The sequence below is a fragment of the Anarhichas minor genome, unplaced genomic scaffold (genome assembly GCF_050575085.1).
Source record: "Anarhichas minor isolate MPS153535 unplaced genomic scaffold, ASM5057508v1 ptg000074l, whole genome shotgun sequence".
Taxonomy (NCBI): Eukaryota; Metazoa; Chordata; class Actinopteri; order Perciformes; family Anarhichadidae; genus Anarhichas; species Anarhichas minor.
Genome location: NW_027466520.1, coordinates 10,939,410 through 10,958,838, shown reverse-complemented (window position 1 = coordinate 10,958,838; position 19,429 = coordinate 10,939,410). Strand labels below are relative to the sequence as shown.

The following is a 19,429-nucleotide window of genomic DNA, read 5'->3' as shown; positions in this document are numbered from 1 at the left end:
CTCTCTATATGAGGACCCCCACACTGACTCTACATTCTTTCCTTATATTCCTATTAATTTACCGAATGCATAATCTGAAATCAGCTCTTATTTTAAAGGATAATGCCCGTTTGTCACAACTTGGATCAAAGTGACTACCAAAATAATTAAGCCTGTAACAGCCTGTAACTCCTTTCAACCGTCCTCTTGGCTTCACTTTCATCTCAACATGAAGTGGTAAATAGTATGGCTAAACTGTTTTCAATTTGTTTACATCCTTTTTCATTATATTTTCAGTTTCTTCCGCAATGTTGCTGGTTTCCCCAAATCTCAGCAATCACTTCACCGAGTACAGTGTGATCGTAAACAAATAGAACTGATGGGCAAACCTACGAAAATACTATTCAAGTTGCAATTAATAAAAAGTTGGCCTTGGAGCAAAACCTAATCCAGGAGACTTCACACAAAAAAATAGCCTTCACTCAAAGGTCCACAATGTGGTGTTTGTTCTCCCGAAGATAGAAGTCCAGGAACATAAGCACGCATGCCCCATAGCAGGTAACAGCAACCCAGTGTTCAGTCGCAGACATACAATACCCACATTGTTTGAGAAAGAAAGGAGTCACAAACATGATCAGGCCATTCTGGTAGTCTGTTTCCTTTCTTTTTTTTTTTTTCTTGTTCTCTCTTTCTTGCGCACACATGCACACGCAGAGGGAGTGGATCAGGTGTCCCTCCCTCGGCCACCCTCTCATGTGACTGTCATCAACAGAGACGTCTCAGTCTCCTATCTTTCTTCCTTGCTTTCTCCCTCTACTCCGTTTTTTTTCTCCCCTCCGGTTCTTGCCCCCCTCCTTCTGCCCCCCCTCTCCTGCTGCTCCTCTCCTGACTCGCAGTTGACTTTTCACACTCATTAAAGTGACAGACGAGACGGGCAGAAGGTGGGAGGGAGAGGGCCAGAAATGAATCTCAGCTAAATTTGAACCATACCTAGGCTACATGAACCACAGCTGCAAGTTTAGAAAGGAGGAACGGGGGTGATTGCTACCGTGCGGGGAATTTTAATATTCATGGGAGTGACGGAGGAGAGGAGGGTGACCTTTTTACCAGCTCCCATTCACACTCTCCTTTCCCACTCATCTCATCGCCGTTGTTTTCATTCCTCTTCGCTGATTGAGGGAGGGGAGGGAAAGAATGAAGGAGCGAGAGAGAGTTACTTCTCAACTAGAAGGTCATAGCTCTATTTGATAGCCTTTTGTCTCCCATCCAAAAACAGCACTGTTAATAGCTGCCCATAGGCCACTTTATAATGATTGGGCCTTATCTCTAGACACACACAGACAATCACGCACAGACAGCACACAGTGTCTTTATGGTGGCAAGTGGGGAATTTTGCTTAAACGGAAAGAGAACTACGGCTGCCATTTATCCCATTTAAAGCTCTAATACATGGGCCACTGCTATGCTATCCTGCATTTTGTCCCATGTACAATAAGTCCACATACAATACATTTTTTTAAATACTGTACATGCATGCGGGATTGACTTTTATACCGTCTTATTGCCTAATAAGACGGTAATAAGACCGTCTCATTGCCTAATGAAATAAATGCCGAGAAACTTGAGGAGACTGGTCACTTCCGTTCAGGTTTTGGTCTGCTTTTTGTAGGAGAAAGACTCAAAATACACACGCAGACACCTCTGTGTGCAGGTATGTGAACGGGCAGGGGCTGTGTGTGGGAGGAGTCGGGTCCTAATTTATAACGCCGGGAGGGTGGGGGGGGGGGGGTGGGTGTGGTTCTACAGTTGCCATAGAGACCTCTGTGGCTGACTGTGGGCGCTGCTTTCTGCCTCCTATTCATTCATGAGAGGGAGGCGGTGACACACGCGCACGACACATGCACGACTTGTACATTTTGATAGAAACGCACCGACAAGGCAAAAGGAGCAACAGCTGAAACTCATCCCATCTCATCGGTTTCGGATCTATTGAGCTGTGGTCCATGCACATATCAAGGTAAAATATACTGCTAAACACAAAACGAATTTTTTAGCAATTAGGTTACAACTTGTGGAATCGGCAGGACAGCAGGCTTTTTCATAAAACACACACGCAGAGCGATCAAAATAGTTACTATGACAAATCCTATCCCTTGATGCAAACGTTGGTGGGATCACATTAAGTTTATATCGTGCTGCAGCATCAGCATTGTTGGACTGTGGTTAGATGACATTCAGGTAACATTTTAAAGCGTGGTAGAGAAGACAAGTTGTCTCCAGCAAAGCTACAGCTTTGTTGTCTTCCTGTTAGCAGGACAAGAAAACGCTTTTGGCAGCTGTGTGGCCCGTGAAGTTTTACGATACACCTTTCTGTCTTTTAATATTTCCCATAATTCACCCCTTCTTGTTTCATTCCAGTTACATTTACATTATGTCAGTACCTTGAAGCAAGGACTCAACTCAGGATGTTGTTTGAATATTTCCTTACATCGGCAGTACATAATAATTTACTTTCCATCCGTAGATTTTATGTTTGTGTCAGGTTGAATTTACTCACTCGCCAGAGTGAGTAAGCTTTTACTGAGTCAAATGTTATGGAGCTGGCAGATGTGTGCTGTGGGAAAAGCCTACTTCAACAAAACAAGTTCTGTTGAGTAGCTAATCATGTTCTTAAAACATGTCTTAAGTGTACTAATTATGACAGCATCAAAATTTCAACAAGTGTTGCTGACTGTTGTGGTATTGCAGCAGCTATTTATCGGAATTCACGGCTGTTCACAACACAGTGATGTACAGTAATACGTACTATGCAGTGCGAAGAGAGAGGTGTAGGTCTCTAAATCACATACATTCTAAACTACTAATTGAAGCATCCTCCGTTAATTCCTGCATTAAGTAGGCTGGCTTCAAATGTGTTCTTTGCTGTCTTGTAGTTTGAGCTAGTCAGAATGCACATCTGCATGCAATTGGACAGTTAAACTCACTCATGCAGACACTATGCCAATTCAGGAATGTGCTTTTGAAAGTCATCATTTATCGAACTGCACACTTCTTCCTTAGGCAGACGATTTGAATGAATAAAATGTGACAAAAAAGGTTATGTATATTTGAATACATTTTACCTAAATGCAAGAACTAGCCAAACAGGTTTCCCATCTGTTTTTGCATTCAAGCATTACCGTAGAAGGCATTTACGATATTTTACTGTTGAGGTATTACATATCATCAATTAGCATAATGGTTCTTTAGGTGCAGGGATTTTCTTTTTTTTTATTTACACCTTGAGGATTTAAAACAGTTGCAGCAGTGGCAAACAAGGTGACAAAGCAGTCTGCTTCTGGGGAGCAGAGCGGGTCTTTGAAGCGAGGCAAACAAAGCTGTAATTTAGAATTACGGGTCCAGGGGGTTTAATAGACCCTGCTGAAATAACCAGCGTCACCTTGCTTTGAAAATCGTAGGGGTGGCTGAGCCCGCTATACTTTGTTGTTCACCTGTATGAGGTTTATCTCGTCGCAGGTAGAGCAAGAACAAAATCTAGAGAGGACGTTCGGTAGAACAATGAATGGTGGCGGAAAGCAAGGAGAGGTTGGGTGAATGGAGAGAAGATTAGAGAGGAATGGGAAGAAGGTGGGATTGTGAAGTTTTACTCATTAACAATTTCTACGTGAACTTGCACATTGTCATATACCATACCGTTTGTGGTAAAGGAATTTCCTACCGTGAGATCAATAAACTACTGCTACTACATATGTATGTGTCAGGGGCTTGCTTTTGGCACCTAAATGGATGTGTGTGTGTGTGTGTGTGTGTGTGTGTGTGTGTGTGTGTGTGTGTGTGTGTGTGTGTGTGAGGACGAGAGAAGAAGGAGAAAGCATGGACCTAAAATTGTGTAAAACCATGGAAAGAAAGTGTGTGCATATGGGTAAGTGGTTGCTGTAAGCGTGCGTGAAAAAGGGGTGAGGCAGAGAGAGAGAGAGAGATGAATTGCATTGTGCTCTGTAGTGTTGGGGAGGAGAGGGGATTGAGGTTAGAGACTCGAGATAGCGACTGGGGATCAACACATTCAGAGCTTCAAATGGCTTTGAGAAAACCAATCAAACCAGCATACACTCTCTCTACATCTCGCTCACACAGTGTCTCTCTCTCTCTCTCTCTCTCTCTCTCTCTCGCAGGGTCTCACATACACGCATGCACTCGGTCGGACATGCCCAATATCTTCAGTGGGGTGGAGTTCACTGCACTATTGATCTGCTTCCATGTGGCTGTGATTAACTTGAATGCAACACGCACGCACATGCGCGCACGCACTTACACACAGTGAATGCTGGTTTGAAATCTCATCTGTCTGGCTCATAGCTAGATGACTGATACGGAACTGTCAGTAAGCCACTTAAATAGCTAATGCATCGGCACACACAAAAAGGGTCGGGTAATGCATTCAGGGGTAATCTTCCATCCATGAAAGCCTTAAAGCTAGCAGCGCCCAACAGTGACAGACAGAAGAAAAAAAAAAAACGAACAACCCAACAAGTGTCTTCATTGGGGTATCCATGAAGTCCAAATTTGAATAAGATGTCCATGAGGTTTAGTACGCATCACAAGCCTAAACACTGCACCACGGTTTCTAAAACCATGAGAATGGACTTTGAAACTCTGAAAAGTTATCATGGCAGGATACATTGTTTTCCTTAATGCCAACCTATTGTGATGTAAACAGTTGAATTCCATTATTTGCATTGGCTGCATGCTGTTGAGTTGTATTGCAGTGATCTGACGTTTGTAATGTTCTTTCCCCTCACAATACAGTTAGGTATTAACTGCATAGTATCACAATATTTCTGACCAAATACATCGATATCGTTATTGCAACAATAATTTTGGGTTGACTATTGGTGCTTTCACAAAATATTTATATATTATATAATGAATAAGTATAATGGTAAGTATAGAAAATTCAGCCTTATCTAATCTAATTTACCTTTTTAAAAACGTGTCACTTTTCAAATGTGAAAATGTCTTTGTTGGCCCAAACAGGAAATCAACTCCTATGGAAATAAGAAACACATCTCACGCAGGAATTCCACAAAAATCTTCTTCAGACAGATGTACAGTTTTTGACCCAGTTTCAGGTGGAGTGCTTCAACTACTCCAATTGACTCCCGCACTTCACAGCAGATGGGATTAAAAGACATTTTTGCTCACACATTTAGAACACTTTCAACCAGTCACTCTGCCTCACGCCTTTTCTCACCTGTCAATCACATTCATGTTAATGATCACACTTCATAGCTGTCATCCAGCCCTAAGCTGTTTCCGTGATCTGCGGCTGACAATACTTCACTTCTCCCACGACAAGCAGGTTGCACTCCCAAAGCAATTTATGATTCACATTGAAATACTTTTCCAGGGCTGTTGGGTGGCTTTCAAAGGTTACTTATCATACATTGAAAAAGGATATTAAGCTTTTAATAGTTTTAACACCCCCACTGCTTCCATCAATGACCAATCAAATGGGACATTTTTTGTTTTTGTTTTGGTGTCTCTGAAGTAAAGATAGGAGAACTTGCATCAGAGGTGAAAGTAAGACAGTATTAAGCAATGGCAGTGTCTCAATTTCCTGGCAGAAGGCCCTTTAGCACCAGTTCCAAACTTTCACAGGAGCTTCCCAGCAGAACCTCAGCTTCCTCTGTTACTCCCTTTCTTGCTCTCTCTAACGCACACTTTGTCTTCCTCTATCTCTTCAGGAGCTTCAGTTTGAACGCCTGACCAGGGAACTTGAGGCTGAGCGTCAGATTGTCGCCACCCAGCTGGAGAGATGCAAGCTGGGATCAGAGGCGGGCAGCATGAGCAGCATCAGGTAACATGGAAGCCCTGCTTTTCTGTGTGCGTGTGGTGGGGTGGGGTTATGAATTAACACACAACGTCCCCATCTTTTGTGTGTGGTGATTGGCTGATTATTGTGTGGAAAGGATATGTCTTTATGGGTGTGTCCTTAAACACTGTCAGGTAAAAGACATATTGTGTTTGTACGTGGGACTTTATGGGTCATAATGTTCCTGCCTTTAACATACACAAGATTGTGTACATGCAAGTATGGCTCTAACTGGCACCCCCGACTGCCCATGCACAAGTGGAAACATAACTTAGAGTGTGATGGAATAGGTTCTGCGTCAAGCCTTAATATTACTCTTCCTGGAAACCCTTTAATCACATTACAGCATTAATTAGCATGTTAGCCACAGCCCTGAAAGCCTTCAAAATACTTAATTATGTCCCCCATTTATAAGTCTGACCTTTCTGTTGCTAAAATGTATTTTCAGATTAGGGAAAGAGAGCTCTTAATGATAGAGGGAGCACAGATGAGTGAAGGGACAAGCATGCTAATTTTGAATTTGATGCTAACATCTCAAACCTTGAGTTCAGTATCTGCCCCTCTCCTCTCACTAAATCACTGTCCCTTCACATTCTCCTTGATACATGCTTAGCCTGCCTGTAAATAGATTTCCTTGACGCAAAGTAAAGTTTGTCAGAAAGTTATTTTGCGGAGTTTTGTGTGTGTGCATGCGTGTGTGTGTGTGTGTTTGCATGAATTTTGCTGTGATGTCAAAGAGTCAGGTTCATACAAATTCAGCATTCCTCTGACTCCCTCAGGCATCTTATTTCATAAGTACACAACCCTGAGTGGGGGGAGCGAGGAAACAGAGCACGCTGGAAAAAAAGGCACTTTTGAACCTTCGCAGTTCATTCTACTTGATCCAGCTGAGTCTCAGATGAGACTTTTTGAAAGTTTAGAGGTGTGCTTCCTGTGTTTGTGTTGAAGTTCTATTGTTTAATATGCTAGGATAGTCATTTACAAATAACCAGCACCAAACCAACACCAAAGACAAAGTCACTGAGTCTTTAACATTTACAGTATATTGGTGAAATCCCCTTAGAAATATTTTACAAGTGTGACTAAACTCGATATTGTTTATTCGATTTCTTTGATTATGCGGTGTGTTTGTAATCCTTAGGCAAGTCCTCACTATCATGTGAGACTGTTATAATACTGGTCATTAACACTTTAAAAAAATTCTCCCACAGCATTTGAAGTTAATAAATGTAAACTATGATGGATTTGATATTTGATAAAATAGTTGGCTCCAAAAAAACCAGATAACCCTTAAAAGTTCAATTCAGATTGAATCAGCCTTCCATATACAGTATTCATGTATTTGCATTGATTATTCAAAGGCTTCAGTTCATCTTCCACTCCTCTTTTTACTCTTGACTCTGTGATTTCTTTTCCTTATTAGCCCTATGTCAAGCCAATTCACATATAATATGTTTGATGTTGGACAGCTCCGTCAGTACTTTTAAATGCTGCAGCTGAAGAAAGCAAAGACGTGAGATTCTGTCTTGATGGAGTCCTCCAGATTGCTTGTCTGGACTTACTTAAATATTTTGTCAGCGCATTTGAAACTCTTGGATGAGCTTTATCTTCCACTTAAACCCAACATATGGCTTGTCACTTACATGTTATGTACAATATGTTGTGTTATATTCCTTACTGGCAACATCATCTGAAGTCTTCATGTCCTCAGCATGTAGTAAAAGTCATTGAGAGAAACACTTCACCATGGTTTTATCTGAGTTTGTGCATCTGTTTGGATGCATTTGCCTTATGCTTGTGCGAATGTCTGCTTGTTCATCTGCCTGTGCGGCAATAGCCTGTTTGCTGTCAAGTCTGCTGTCTCATGGTTGCATCATCTTACGATTATCACATCAGATATAGAGGATTGGCTGAGCTAAGCTTTTGTCTGCCGACAGCTCACTATGTGCCACATCCATCCCTGTGTGCTCTCAAATGTGTCAATGCGTGTCAACTAAAACGTGTGATGTGCATTTGTCTTCCCTTTTATGCTTTTATCTTTTATGTCATTTTGATTGACACTATCCTTTATGCAGATTCCAACAAGGTCTGATTTTTTTTGTTTTTTTCCTAAGCCTAAGTATAGATATTAGTGTCTGCAACATAACAAGGAATGCTCAGAGAAAGACTGATGTTATTCAAAGAGACAGTGCTAACCTTTCCCATGGTCTCCAACATCACCACTCATTTTCCGCCCCTTCATCAGGGTCTCACTGACAGGCAGCAGCTAAATATAGAGTGCAGTGGCTGGCTCTGAGTGAATAGGTGTTGTAATAAAGCACAAGGTAAAAATAAAGGAAAGCAAACAAGGGAGTTAGATTGGCAGGACAAATGTAGACAGCTACAAATAAATAACACTAGGGGTCTTTTAAATATTCTACATTATTATTTGATATTTTATGAAAAACTTACTCTCATCTTATCATTCTAAAGTTATGTTTCTCCTCTCATGACAGTCTATATTCTCTTTTAAAATGTTTCCTGTTGGCTTTAAGCTGCAGCCACCATATTCACTCAGCAGTGGGTCCATTACTCTGTTAGAAGCCTATCAGGGTGAAAGCCAACTTACGAGCACAAGCTACCTGGTACCCTGTAGTTTTGTGTGTGCCTGTGTGTGTGTATTATTATTCCAGGTGTGTGGGTTTTTGTATGCTCTCTGCTTGTTGTATTGCACATGCTTGGAGCGAGGGCTGTGTTTGTGTTTGCGTGTCTGTGTTTTCTTGGCAGCCGCTGCGAGCCTGCGTGTCCTTAGTTGTGTTCCGCTCGATAAAGCGATTCAGGCATCTCCACGGACTCCTCGTTCAGAGCTGAGGACCCTAAAAAAAAAAAGTCTGATTGTGGTGCAGAAACCCAGCGCATTACTGGGTAACATCTGTTCACACTGTGAACTGTTGGCATGCGACACAACACTTTACAGGAAGGAAACACACACGGGCAGCACATACACATTCACACGCAAACACGTCGACTCCAAACACCATGCCGGGACTCATTTATCATTTTTCTAACATTAGTGGTAAGTGGCAGCCAGTGGGAAACATTTGCTCCTGCTGTCTTTTCTGCCCGACTGGCTGTGCAGCTCAAGCCTTCAGTGCTCTTTTAAAGGGGTAAACCACAGAATGTATGGATGATGTATTTTAATTAGCATTCATATATTATTCACCATTACAGATATGCCAAAACAAACAGCGATACAGGGCCAAATGATCTGAGATTAAGAATAGGATACGGCAATGTAGTTGCGTCAGTTTTTCCTGCAAATAGAGATAATTTCACCACGATAAGTAACTGCATATGTAGAAGAAGGCGATTACAATAATTAATTGTGACGCGTCGCTTGCCTGTTATATGCAGTATACCATAGCGGGATTAGGAGGAGATATATTGGTCAAAACTCAGAGAAGTCAACATATGGAGACACCAGGGTTTTAGCATAGAAGCATGGTGTCAAACTTCCAGCGACAATAGCAGTTTTCCATACATTGTTACTCCAAAAGCTACAGGATGTTCAATCTTTAGGGTTGTACATTTTGATGATCGTGGTATCAAACGAAACCTGAACTGTACAAGGCCAAATCACTGGAATTACTTTTAAACTGATTTGCTCCAGTTTTACAAAGCCACCGTCAGTAGCTGCTCTCATCTATTCCATTGCAACCTATTGCAGTAAAACCTTCGTTCTGAACTCCGCGATGGCTTCTCGGTGCTCATATCACGTCTGTTTTTTCATGAACAATGCAATGAATTACCCATCGAAATCGTCCAGCAGATTGTAGAACGTGTTATACGAGTGCCTCACCAGTGTTTACTGAGATGTAAGGCAGATAAATCTACAATTCCTATACAGATCCAGATCATTAAAGCGCCCATGGCCGTCCTCTGCCTTGCCGTGACCTTGCTGGGCAGTCTGGGACACATTATTGGTGCAGTAAAGCACTGCTCGATGAACTGTTAAGGAAATAATGTGTTGCTGGCTACTAAGCTAATCATGACTCGGGGCAATGCTGTAGATTATCAAAGCAATAAATATATATGATGTCGCTTACAAGCTTATGGATACATGTATTTATGTTGTTGTCATATTACACTGACTGCTAGCAAATATACTACCGGCTTGATGCATTATGGCTACTGTTATGGAGTATTTATATGTGATATGAAAGATGACGAATTGTAGATGTTACAGCAATTAGTTATGCTTTCGAGCAAATAACGCACAGTGAAAAAGAGACAGAGTGCAGTTGTTGTAAAGCCGTGTCATTAAAGAAAAAGGGAGAAGCAAGTCCATTATGATTCGCCAATTTATTCTAAAGCAGAAAGGTCATGTCAGATAATAGGAATTCAAGCCGAGGCAGGCCGCCCCGCAGTTGGTATGCAGATGACAAGCGAAGTTGAGCGAAACAAATGTGACCTCTAAATGAGTGTTTTGTTGTGCTTAATGGAATTGTTAGCGTTTAGTGGAAGGATGAGAGTATATCAATCCTCGGGGGCGGGGAAAGCAACGCAGAAAGAGTGAGCGACAGAGAGACAGAAAGAAAGGACAGAGAGATAGAGAAAGGGATAGATGGCTAATAAAGAGCTTTCATTACCCTGAGGCAGCTAACAGAATAGGTTCATTGATTTATTATTTTTCATTTTCATTTTCCCCCGTCTCTCTCTCTCTCTCTCTCTCTCTCTTTTTGTCTCTCTCTGTCTCTCGCTGTCTCTCTGTGTCTTTTCTCGTTCCCATTGTCTCCTTGTCTCTCACGTTGTTCTTTCTCTTGCTCTACATATCTATCTCACTATCCTCTCTAGTTTTCATCATCATGTTTTACAAATATCATTTTACTTCACTGTATTATCACTGTGCTAACAGACTGAACTGTCTCTGTGTATTCACTTATTTGTAGTACAGAATCAATTGGAACAACTATATGTAGTACGTGTATAGGTAGGTGTGTGTGTGTGTGTGTGTGTGAGAGAGATAATCACTCTGTGCTAGCTCTGTTAACCAGACATTCCCTTTGGCCATATCATTTATGTATCCCGCTGTCATGTATTTATGACGCTCACGGGTTGAAGCATGTGGATTACGTCTATTTTGTAAACAGACAGATCCTTGCTTCAGGCGTCACTGATACTTATGCTGCTGTTGATAGTTTATGCAATGAATAATTGCAATGCAGAGGGAAAGAAAGAAAACAAAATCCCTTCATAAAAGTTAACTAATATTCATATTTCTGCACTCGCGCTGAAATGAATATATGCAGCAGGCTATGGCGGACTGCGGCCCCATTGTGAACCCCAAATGCCTGCATGCATGTGCATAAACAAGGGCATCCGCACCAGACACATGTATTCATAGACACACCTGTTGGAACAAAGCAAATGCTGGATACAGGGACATTGGTGGTGTGTGTGTGTGCGTGTGTTTTTATTCAGCTGTTTGCATGTCATGTTGTATATGCTGCAGAACTAGCGTGCACCTAACTTTAATGCCAAGTTAACATATTGAACAGATACACAGAGATACAGATTCTGAGACAAAAGTGTGTGTGAGTGTGAGTGAAAGAGAGAGGGAGTGAAAGGGAGGAAGGGAGGGAGAGTGAGGTGTAAAGTTCATGTCCTGAGGCAGTAACAGCTTTCTGTTTGTGCTGTTCAGACGTTCGCATCTGCCCAAAGACCCCTCGGGTAGGTCAGAGAAAGGTAAGGCCTGAGTGTCCAAGTGTGTGCATGTGTGTGTGTGTGTGTGTGTGTGTGCGCAGTCTCTATGAGAGAGAAAGAGAGAGAGAGATAGAACAAAAGCAATGAGTCACCATGCACACATGCTTGCCCTGCTGTGCATTGGTGCCCTGTCCCAGAGCCCGTATAGGACTATTTATTCTAATCAAGCTGTGACATTTAGTTCCACACCAGCAGGGACCAGTGCCGGTCTTTGTGCCGCGTGTGTGAACATACCCGCACACATACCCGCACATTTCCTCACCCTGCACCCAAGAGTTGATCACAGCAGCAAATAGACCCCAGACACATGGAGAGTGCCAGAAACATTTAGAAAAAGTCCTCTGCTTGTCTGTCATTAGATTAAGTTTTTTTTTTCTTTCTAACTTGCTCTCACTCCTTTTTCGTTCTCTCTTATGTTCTTCTCTCCCTTCCATTCTGCTATTTACGTTTTCATCTTCACCCATGCAAAGCGGCTCTGTGAGGCTGTACTCAGGCACCGCTAAATGCTAACTTCAGAATAACACACTCGCAGTAACAATAGTAAGATGCTGATGTTTAGCAGGGATTTCTTTGCATTAGCTGGCTTTATAAAACCTAAAAATCCAATCAGGGATAAAGAGTATCGCAGTGGTGGTTATCAGCTTTCTGAACTTCTATCTGTTGGCAATGGGTCAAGATTTTGGCATCGGAGGCATTCTCCATTTGTAGTCTGAGCAGTATTGAGGGCATTTTGCACGTCATTTGAGTCTTCTACCTCACAAAAAGAGGAACAGGTCGTCACAATGGATAACTATGAAGAACATTAAACAAATTACTACAGCAAAAAGCAACACTGTTGATGCTAATGAAGCCAGAGAGAAATGCTGGGAGAAAAATCGCTAATCGCTGTTCTATTAGCTGCGATACCAGCTGTGTAAAACAGACTTGGCAGCACATCGGGACCAAGCATAAAAACATCATCCTGTGTCATAGCTATTGTCACATAGCTATATTGTCAGCAAAAGCTTCAGGATTCGTTTGTCCTCTCTCCCTACGAAGATAATCTCATACACTTCTGCCACCTACGTCCTGGTACACTTATTACAGTCTGAACTCTCAACATAACCTGGTCCGGAGCAGCTTAGATGTGCTAGCCAGGTCCAAAGAGAGCAACCTATGTGACCATGAAAGCGTATTATGAATGATCCTGTGGCAAACATTAACTGCTGGATCAAATTTCATAGAAATGACATTGCCATCCACAGAGCGTTGGTTGCTAAGCATTGCTTCATTCGTTTTGGTTTTTTTCATTTTCTGTTCAAAGTTTGTTCTGTAGTCAAAGTTGGCCTCTTTGCATAACTAAATTAAAGTGTGGTTTGAATTAAAGTGTCTTTTAACATTTTGTCATGCTTCACTTTATGAACCCAGTATATTCTAATCACTCTTTCACTACATTCTTGCATCACATTAGTTTAAAATTATTTTTACAGACACACGTTACACACATAGGTGATTTCAGTGTCATGTTGGATTTAATATATAGGAAAAGTCCATTACATTCCAACAGCTTTTAGACTTCATCATGCAGGTATTATTTTTACAGGTTCTCTCTGTGCTCCCTTTCTGTCCCTGACCACCCTCCTGTTTTTGCCACGGCTAAAATACTATCCAATTACATTCCTTTATCTCACTATGGCCCACTCTCGTCTCCTGCGTTGGGTGATAATAGAGGGATCCATCACACCATTAGCTGCAGGCGGTTTTATAAGCTCAGCAAAATGCTGCATAGAGATAACTCAAATTATAGGCCGCTGCATTATACCTTAAAATACGCCTTGTGTTAGGGCCTGTGTATGTGTGTGTGTGTCTGTGTGAGCGATGATGATATCGCGAGTTATGCTCCCCCTTAATGACTGATGATGCATTTCCAAGGGGAGAGGAGAAAAATGGTGGCAGGTGGCGACATCTCTCACACCGCTGTCGTCCCCACTGTCTATCTTTCTGTCTGCCTCTCCCCGTGTTGTTTCATCTCTCCCTCTATCTATCTGTCTTTGCTCCTAAATTACATCTTGACTTTTCACATTTTGTGAAGAATGTATATGGAGAAACCCTACCCTTTGGCTTTGCGTTTCCTTATTTGATAGCATTCGGATATTTGATGTTGCCAATTGAAAAAAAATGCCCCTTTCTCTCAGCATCCTCAACATGGAAGTCAAAGGTCAGAGTCCACTAAAGAGCAACACTGAAGGGCAGGGATTTAGGCATTGATTGTTGCTCAGGGACACCTAAGTACAGCAAATGTATGCCAAGTATACTCAGAGCTTAAATCTTGTTTGTCCAGTCAGTCAGAGTCTGATCTCTTGAACAGAAGCCAGAACAGTGGATGCCCTGCCTCTTCCAAACGTTTAGCGTAGAGAAACAATCTGCCAAAATGTGAAAACAAATGGGGTGCTATTGTGGCCTCTGTCTAGCTTCCCTGGGTATCCATGTTTGCCCGTGACATCCTGTTACTGTATACCCTGTCGGCCACCATGCACTCTGTTATGGTTTTGTTGTTTCTTTCCAATATGTCATATAATTTACTCTCTGCTATGAAATGATGTCCCCCTGTCATTCTAGCTGTAGATATGAAGGTGGATAGATAGACCATGTTTATTCCTGTCGGAGTCAGCAGCTGGGGACTCCATGTCAGTGGCAAGGAGACGGAGGCCTTGAGGGCCAACAGCAGCAGTGTGTGCATGCATGTGCATGTGTGTATCTGTGCACCCGTGTGTGCGTCCTCATGCTGAGGGGAATCGGGGGTGTTTGGTTCATTAAACATGCAAATGCATGCTTATCTTCCCCCAACACCAGATAGTGGTGAGAATAGATAAGAACCAACCAAATGATGCCAGAGAGGCAGAGAGAGAGAGAGAGAGAGAGAGAGAGAAACAGTGAGAGTGCGACAGAAAGAAACTGAGAGAGAAACACTGAGACAAAACACAGACAGAGAGATATAGAAAAAAGAAAAGGAAGAGCAAGAAAGACACTGATTCCAAAAAGCAAGTTGTGGAGATGGAACAGAGAAAAGCGGGCGAGAAGCACAGAGAGACAGACGAGAAATGAGCTTATTAACAAATGCTGTGCAAGGTAATGTCTCCCCAGAGCTTATATAATAGGACACCTGATGGCTGTTTGAACACTATTTTTCTTCTTTTTTTTTTTACTGGAATAGCCATAATAGTACCCCATGATAATATGTTGTCAGTTTGTGGTGGGTTTGTCACTCATCCATCAGTTATTCATCAGACAGCTCTGATCACTACAAAATGTCGGAATATGATGCATCTTGCTGCTGCATTTGGCATTTTCTAAATTACAATGATTTGCCCGCAGGGGAGCGCCGTCAATTACAGGTCAAAACAAGGTGATACATATGTTACTGATTTGATTTGTTAATGTGTTCATTGGTGCCTTGTTAGTCCAAGAAACAATGTGTTTTTTCATTGCTAGTCCTCATCTCCAATGCTGATGTGTTTTTGCCTGATCGGTGCCGAAGGGGCTCCACTTTGCGGTGAAGTTACCCCGAACTCATCACGTAAAACTTTTGGTTTAGCACTCCTTTTGAAGCTTATAATTATTCTGAGTGAGTGTGTGTGTGTGTGTGTGTGTGTATCCGTGTAGGCAGTTATTAGCATGCATTTATGTGGGATTATGGTCTCTGCTTTGCTGTCAATTCAGCGAGAATGGCTGAGAAAAAGGCGTGTGCGCATTCATGCATACAGAGGTGCCGAGATGTTTTGTTGGCCACACTCTCAGAAAGCTTGACAGGTTATTACGGTGCCTTTTTAATATGCAATGCTTGTGTGTGTGTGTGTGTGTGTGTGTGTGTGTGTGTGGGCAGGATCACGCATGAGAGACTGCCCACCTCTCCGTCTGCCGTCTTGTAGGCATGTTTCTTTCTGTGTTTGAGTGTGTGTGGTGACAGTTTGAGAAAAGGTTTCCATTTAACAGGGTTTAAGAAAGCCGGTTTCAAAAAACGCAAACTGTAATTCATAACAGTTATGATAAAAAAACAAAACACAGTGATCACTGTGGAGATGCATGACAAAAAATGACAATGCAATGAATGTGTGGCGGTATACTCAACAGTATGCCTCTACTGGGATTGACAAAGTATAACGTCATCTGACAGTTTAAGCATTCCAATGTAGTATATTTCTACTTACCCATTTCTACCCTTTATGGAGATTTTGTGGGCAAGCGAAATCTTGGGATTTGATATATTTTCAGTAATTATACATGACTTCACTGTGCAGTATAAAACCAACAAAGAAAAAGGACACCTGGACCACATGTGTTGGCTAAAGGGAATGAAGGGAACAGGACATGAGAGGTTTGATACTCCACTGACAAAGATAAATGCAGCTTTTTGTTCAAGTAGGCTCAACCAACCATCTCGTTTACATCCACTGGATATCTTTAGATCAGGTGATGTTGTCGATGGTAATGTCTAGAGACTTGGAGAGACAGAGAGAGGAAGGTGAGAGAAAGAAAGGAGATAATAGCAGATAAGAGGGAAGGAGATTGAAGAGAATAAAGAAGAATGGGTGAGAATAAAGAAGAGGATAGGTGAGAGATTGAGGTAAGAGATGAAGAGTCGATGTAAGCAAGCAGAGATATTCCTCAAATAATATTTAGGGTTAAAGGACAAGCTGGAAGCAGAGGCAGTAATGAAGAGAATGTGCGCATATAAATTAACATGCAGGGCTTTTAAACATGGCTGCTTTCAAGTTCTTGTCCTCTTTCTGATGTCCTCAAGCGAGTGGGTGCTAGAGGGCCTCAGAAAGCTGTGTGTGTGTGTGTCTCGGTGTGTGTGTGTGTGTGTGTGTGTGTGTGTAGGAGACAGAGAGAGAGAGAGAGAGACTAAGAGGGCAAGTAAGAGAGAGAGAATGCAGGGGAGTTTGTCCTCTCGAGGCATCATACCCTGAGGCTAAAGGAATCAATGCCTGGAGCAGTTTGAGAAGACGATTTTATAGTGGAGGCAATGTGGTTGATAGGGTGTGTGTCTTTGTGTGTGTGTGCCAGGGACAGGTTGTTTTGGTGTCTTATCTGCTTGCACACATCTGTGCCTGGCCTCTTCTTTTCACAAGCCCAAGTTCCTCACTTAAACTTTGTGAGCCACACCAACACTTTGTCATTACCAACAGTGTGAAGAGGACAAAAATCGACGAAAAAAGACAAACTGTCTCTTCAGTTGCCAAACCTTTTATTGTGCATTGTTACCTCTGGTTACTACGTGAATACCAAAGCCTTCAGCAGTTTGAAGGCAAACAGAAAGACCAGTGATTGATTGGATTCAATCACTGAAACAGAAAGTAGTGCATGCACTGCACTGTGCTGCGCTGCACAGAGTATCATATTCCCACAAAGACTTCATAGAGAATTTAGATTAACACAGTAAAGCTTGCAAGTTTATTTCCTATGGGCCAGGGTGTTGGATGTGGAGGCAGAGTCCCAAGAGCCATAATCGGATGCTGTGATTCCACTTTTCATTGTGACTTTTATCACCTGCTCTGGATGCTCCCAAATCGATTTTTGTTTGCATTGTAACCCAATGAGTCAGTCGGTATCCTGGGTGGTGACTCGATGATTTAAAACTTATATAATCCAGATGAATTCCTGTGGAGATTGTTTGTATTTCAACTTGTATATGAGTGATGCAAAGAGTAGGGTAAGTGTGAAATCCCATGTGCATGTACATTGTTCCCATATTAACCCTGAATGTATTTCAAACCACTTTTTAGTGTAGATATTCATTTGTAAGAACAGTGGACATTTGTTTTGCCATGTGATATTGTTATATCTCTTTTTTTCCTTGTCCTGTCTCCTTGCTATGAGACTTACTCATGATACATGGCTTCATAAACTGGAACCTGCATGAAGCATTAACACACGTCACACTGGAAAAGTGGTTTAAATAATCACACACAAGACAACTGTCATTATTCCAGCGTAACCAACCCAAGCGATCGCGTTATAAAACGTGCATGCATGTCTGAATTGGCTTATTCCGGTTTTATTGTATAATGTTTTCTTTTTTTCTTTTTATTATCTTATTTTTTGTTATCTTCAACATACTGATGTCGGCATCTGCTCTGAGGTTCCAGCCCTCAGGCACCTCTCCTGGCTGTTTTCCACACACAACAAAAGGCCGTTTCTGTGCTGTCCTCTCTAGATGAGATGAATCAAAGATAAAACAGGGAGCAAAGAAAGTGGCTGTAGTGTAAAATGATGGTCAGCTTTATAGGTGGAGATGCAGTGAAAATGCAGTGAAAATGCAGATGCAGTGAAAATGTCAAACTTTGTTTCCTTTCTCTGCTTCATATTGCAGGAATGCCCTAAGGTTTTTAAGGTGGATGGCCAAAGTGTCATGATGAACGGAGATGAAAATGAAGGGTTCTTCATTCGAGTTCACGAGAACTCGTTACAGTAATATGTCTTGTTAAAAACAAAGCTCGGAAAAATAAATACACACAGTGTATTGCATCAAATAGAGCAAATCATGAAATAGTAACACAAAACATGGAGATGACACTGAATAACAATATAATTCACATATCATTATCCCCAGGTACCGCTGACATTAACACCGTCTCTCTTATTCTTTTCATCCCATTCTTCTAGCAATTTCAAAAAAATTAATTATGAATAATACAACTTAAAATGTACGGACACAAACAGTGTGCAGGTGTCATTTAATATGAGGCACTGTTGTCCATGAGTGTGGTCACTCAGAAAGTGAGCTGTAGACTACAAATAAATGGTTGCCTTAAATGTTTTTCTGTCTTTCTGTTTGCGGATAAGATCTGAGAAAATGGAAATGAAAGAATTGGAAATTGCCAAGAAATAACCTACACACACTGACATATTTTCCCATACAAGCTTCATATTTTACCCGGTCACTGAATCTTAACATCTTTTTTGTGCCTCTGTTTTTTCAAGATGGTAGCAAATGTTGACTTTTACACATTTGGCACGCATTTAAAAACAGCCTGCATCATGCTAAGAATCAACAACTTTAAAATGCTAGCAGGAAAAAAAGAGACATGAAAATCACACACAAGTTAGCTGCACCCTGTTAGCCAGATGGCCTTTGTGTGTGTGTGTGTGTGTGTGTGTGTGCGTGCGGACCAGACATAGTGATATATTGTGATAGCCAGACCAGCCAGCTCCTCTCCTACCAGTTAATTAAAACCTCAGCTCCAGGGTCCCCACTGTCACATCACATCATTCCCATCAATCAATGAAACATATCATTAATTACAGTAGTAGAGGACTGCGAAACAGATGAGTAATAGGTCCAGCAAGAAATAAGTATACAGTACATGACCACCCTATAGTTTTCAGACACAACTTGTTTGACTATGTGGGAATGGGTTGAATGGGAAATGTTAAAGAAAAAAGATTAAATGCATCCCAGGAGCTTGCTATTGTGAGGAGCACAATGTGTCCACTTACAGCCTCTTTAAAATCCAACAAATGCCATATTGACTGAATAAATCATCCCGAAGTTGAATTCTTGCAACAACATTGGCATGCAGAGTTGTGCTAAGTGACCAGAGTAAACTCGCAGATCGAGCTTAGTACTGAACATGGACGGCACAAAGCTCCCTGTGCTCTGTAACAAGATTAGTGTCTGTCTCGATGTAATAAACTGGGCAAGAGGCAAAAATAAAGAAGCGTCATGTAATTTGTGTGTTCATCGCGCTGACCTATTACAAGTTTACACAGCATTAGTGTCATCAACCGTTTTCTCAGCTAACATTTGCCCCCGTTCTCCTCTGATCTGACACGTTGAATATTGCACTTAATTTG

The 19,429-nt window shown here is 41.7% G+C and overlaps 1 protein-coding gene across 2 annotated transcripts in view; it reads left to right on the top strand.

Moving 5' to 3' along the window:
- ctnnd2a (catenin (cadherin-associated protein), delta 2a) overlaps positions 1–19,429 on the top strand; it is a 191,463-nt gene that overhangs the window by 37,362 nt on the left and 134,672 nt on the right. For both annotated transcript variants that reach the window (XM_076080665.1, XM_076080664.1), the window contains exon 2: positions 5,724–5,836. In XM_076080665.1, coding sequence (XP_075936780.1) covers positions 5,724–5,836 — 113 coding nt within the window. The remainder of the gene's footprint in view (positions 1–5,723; positions 5,837–19,429) is intronic.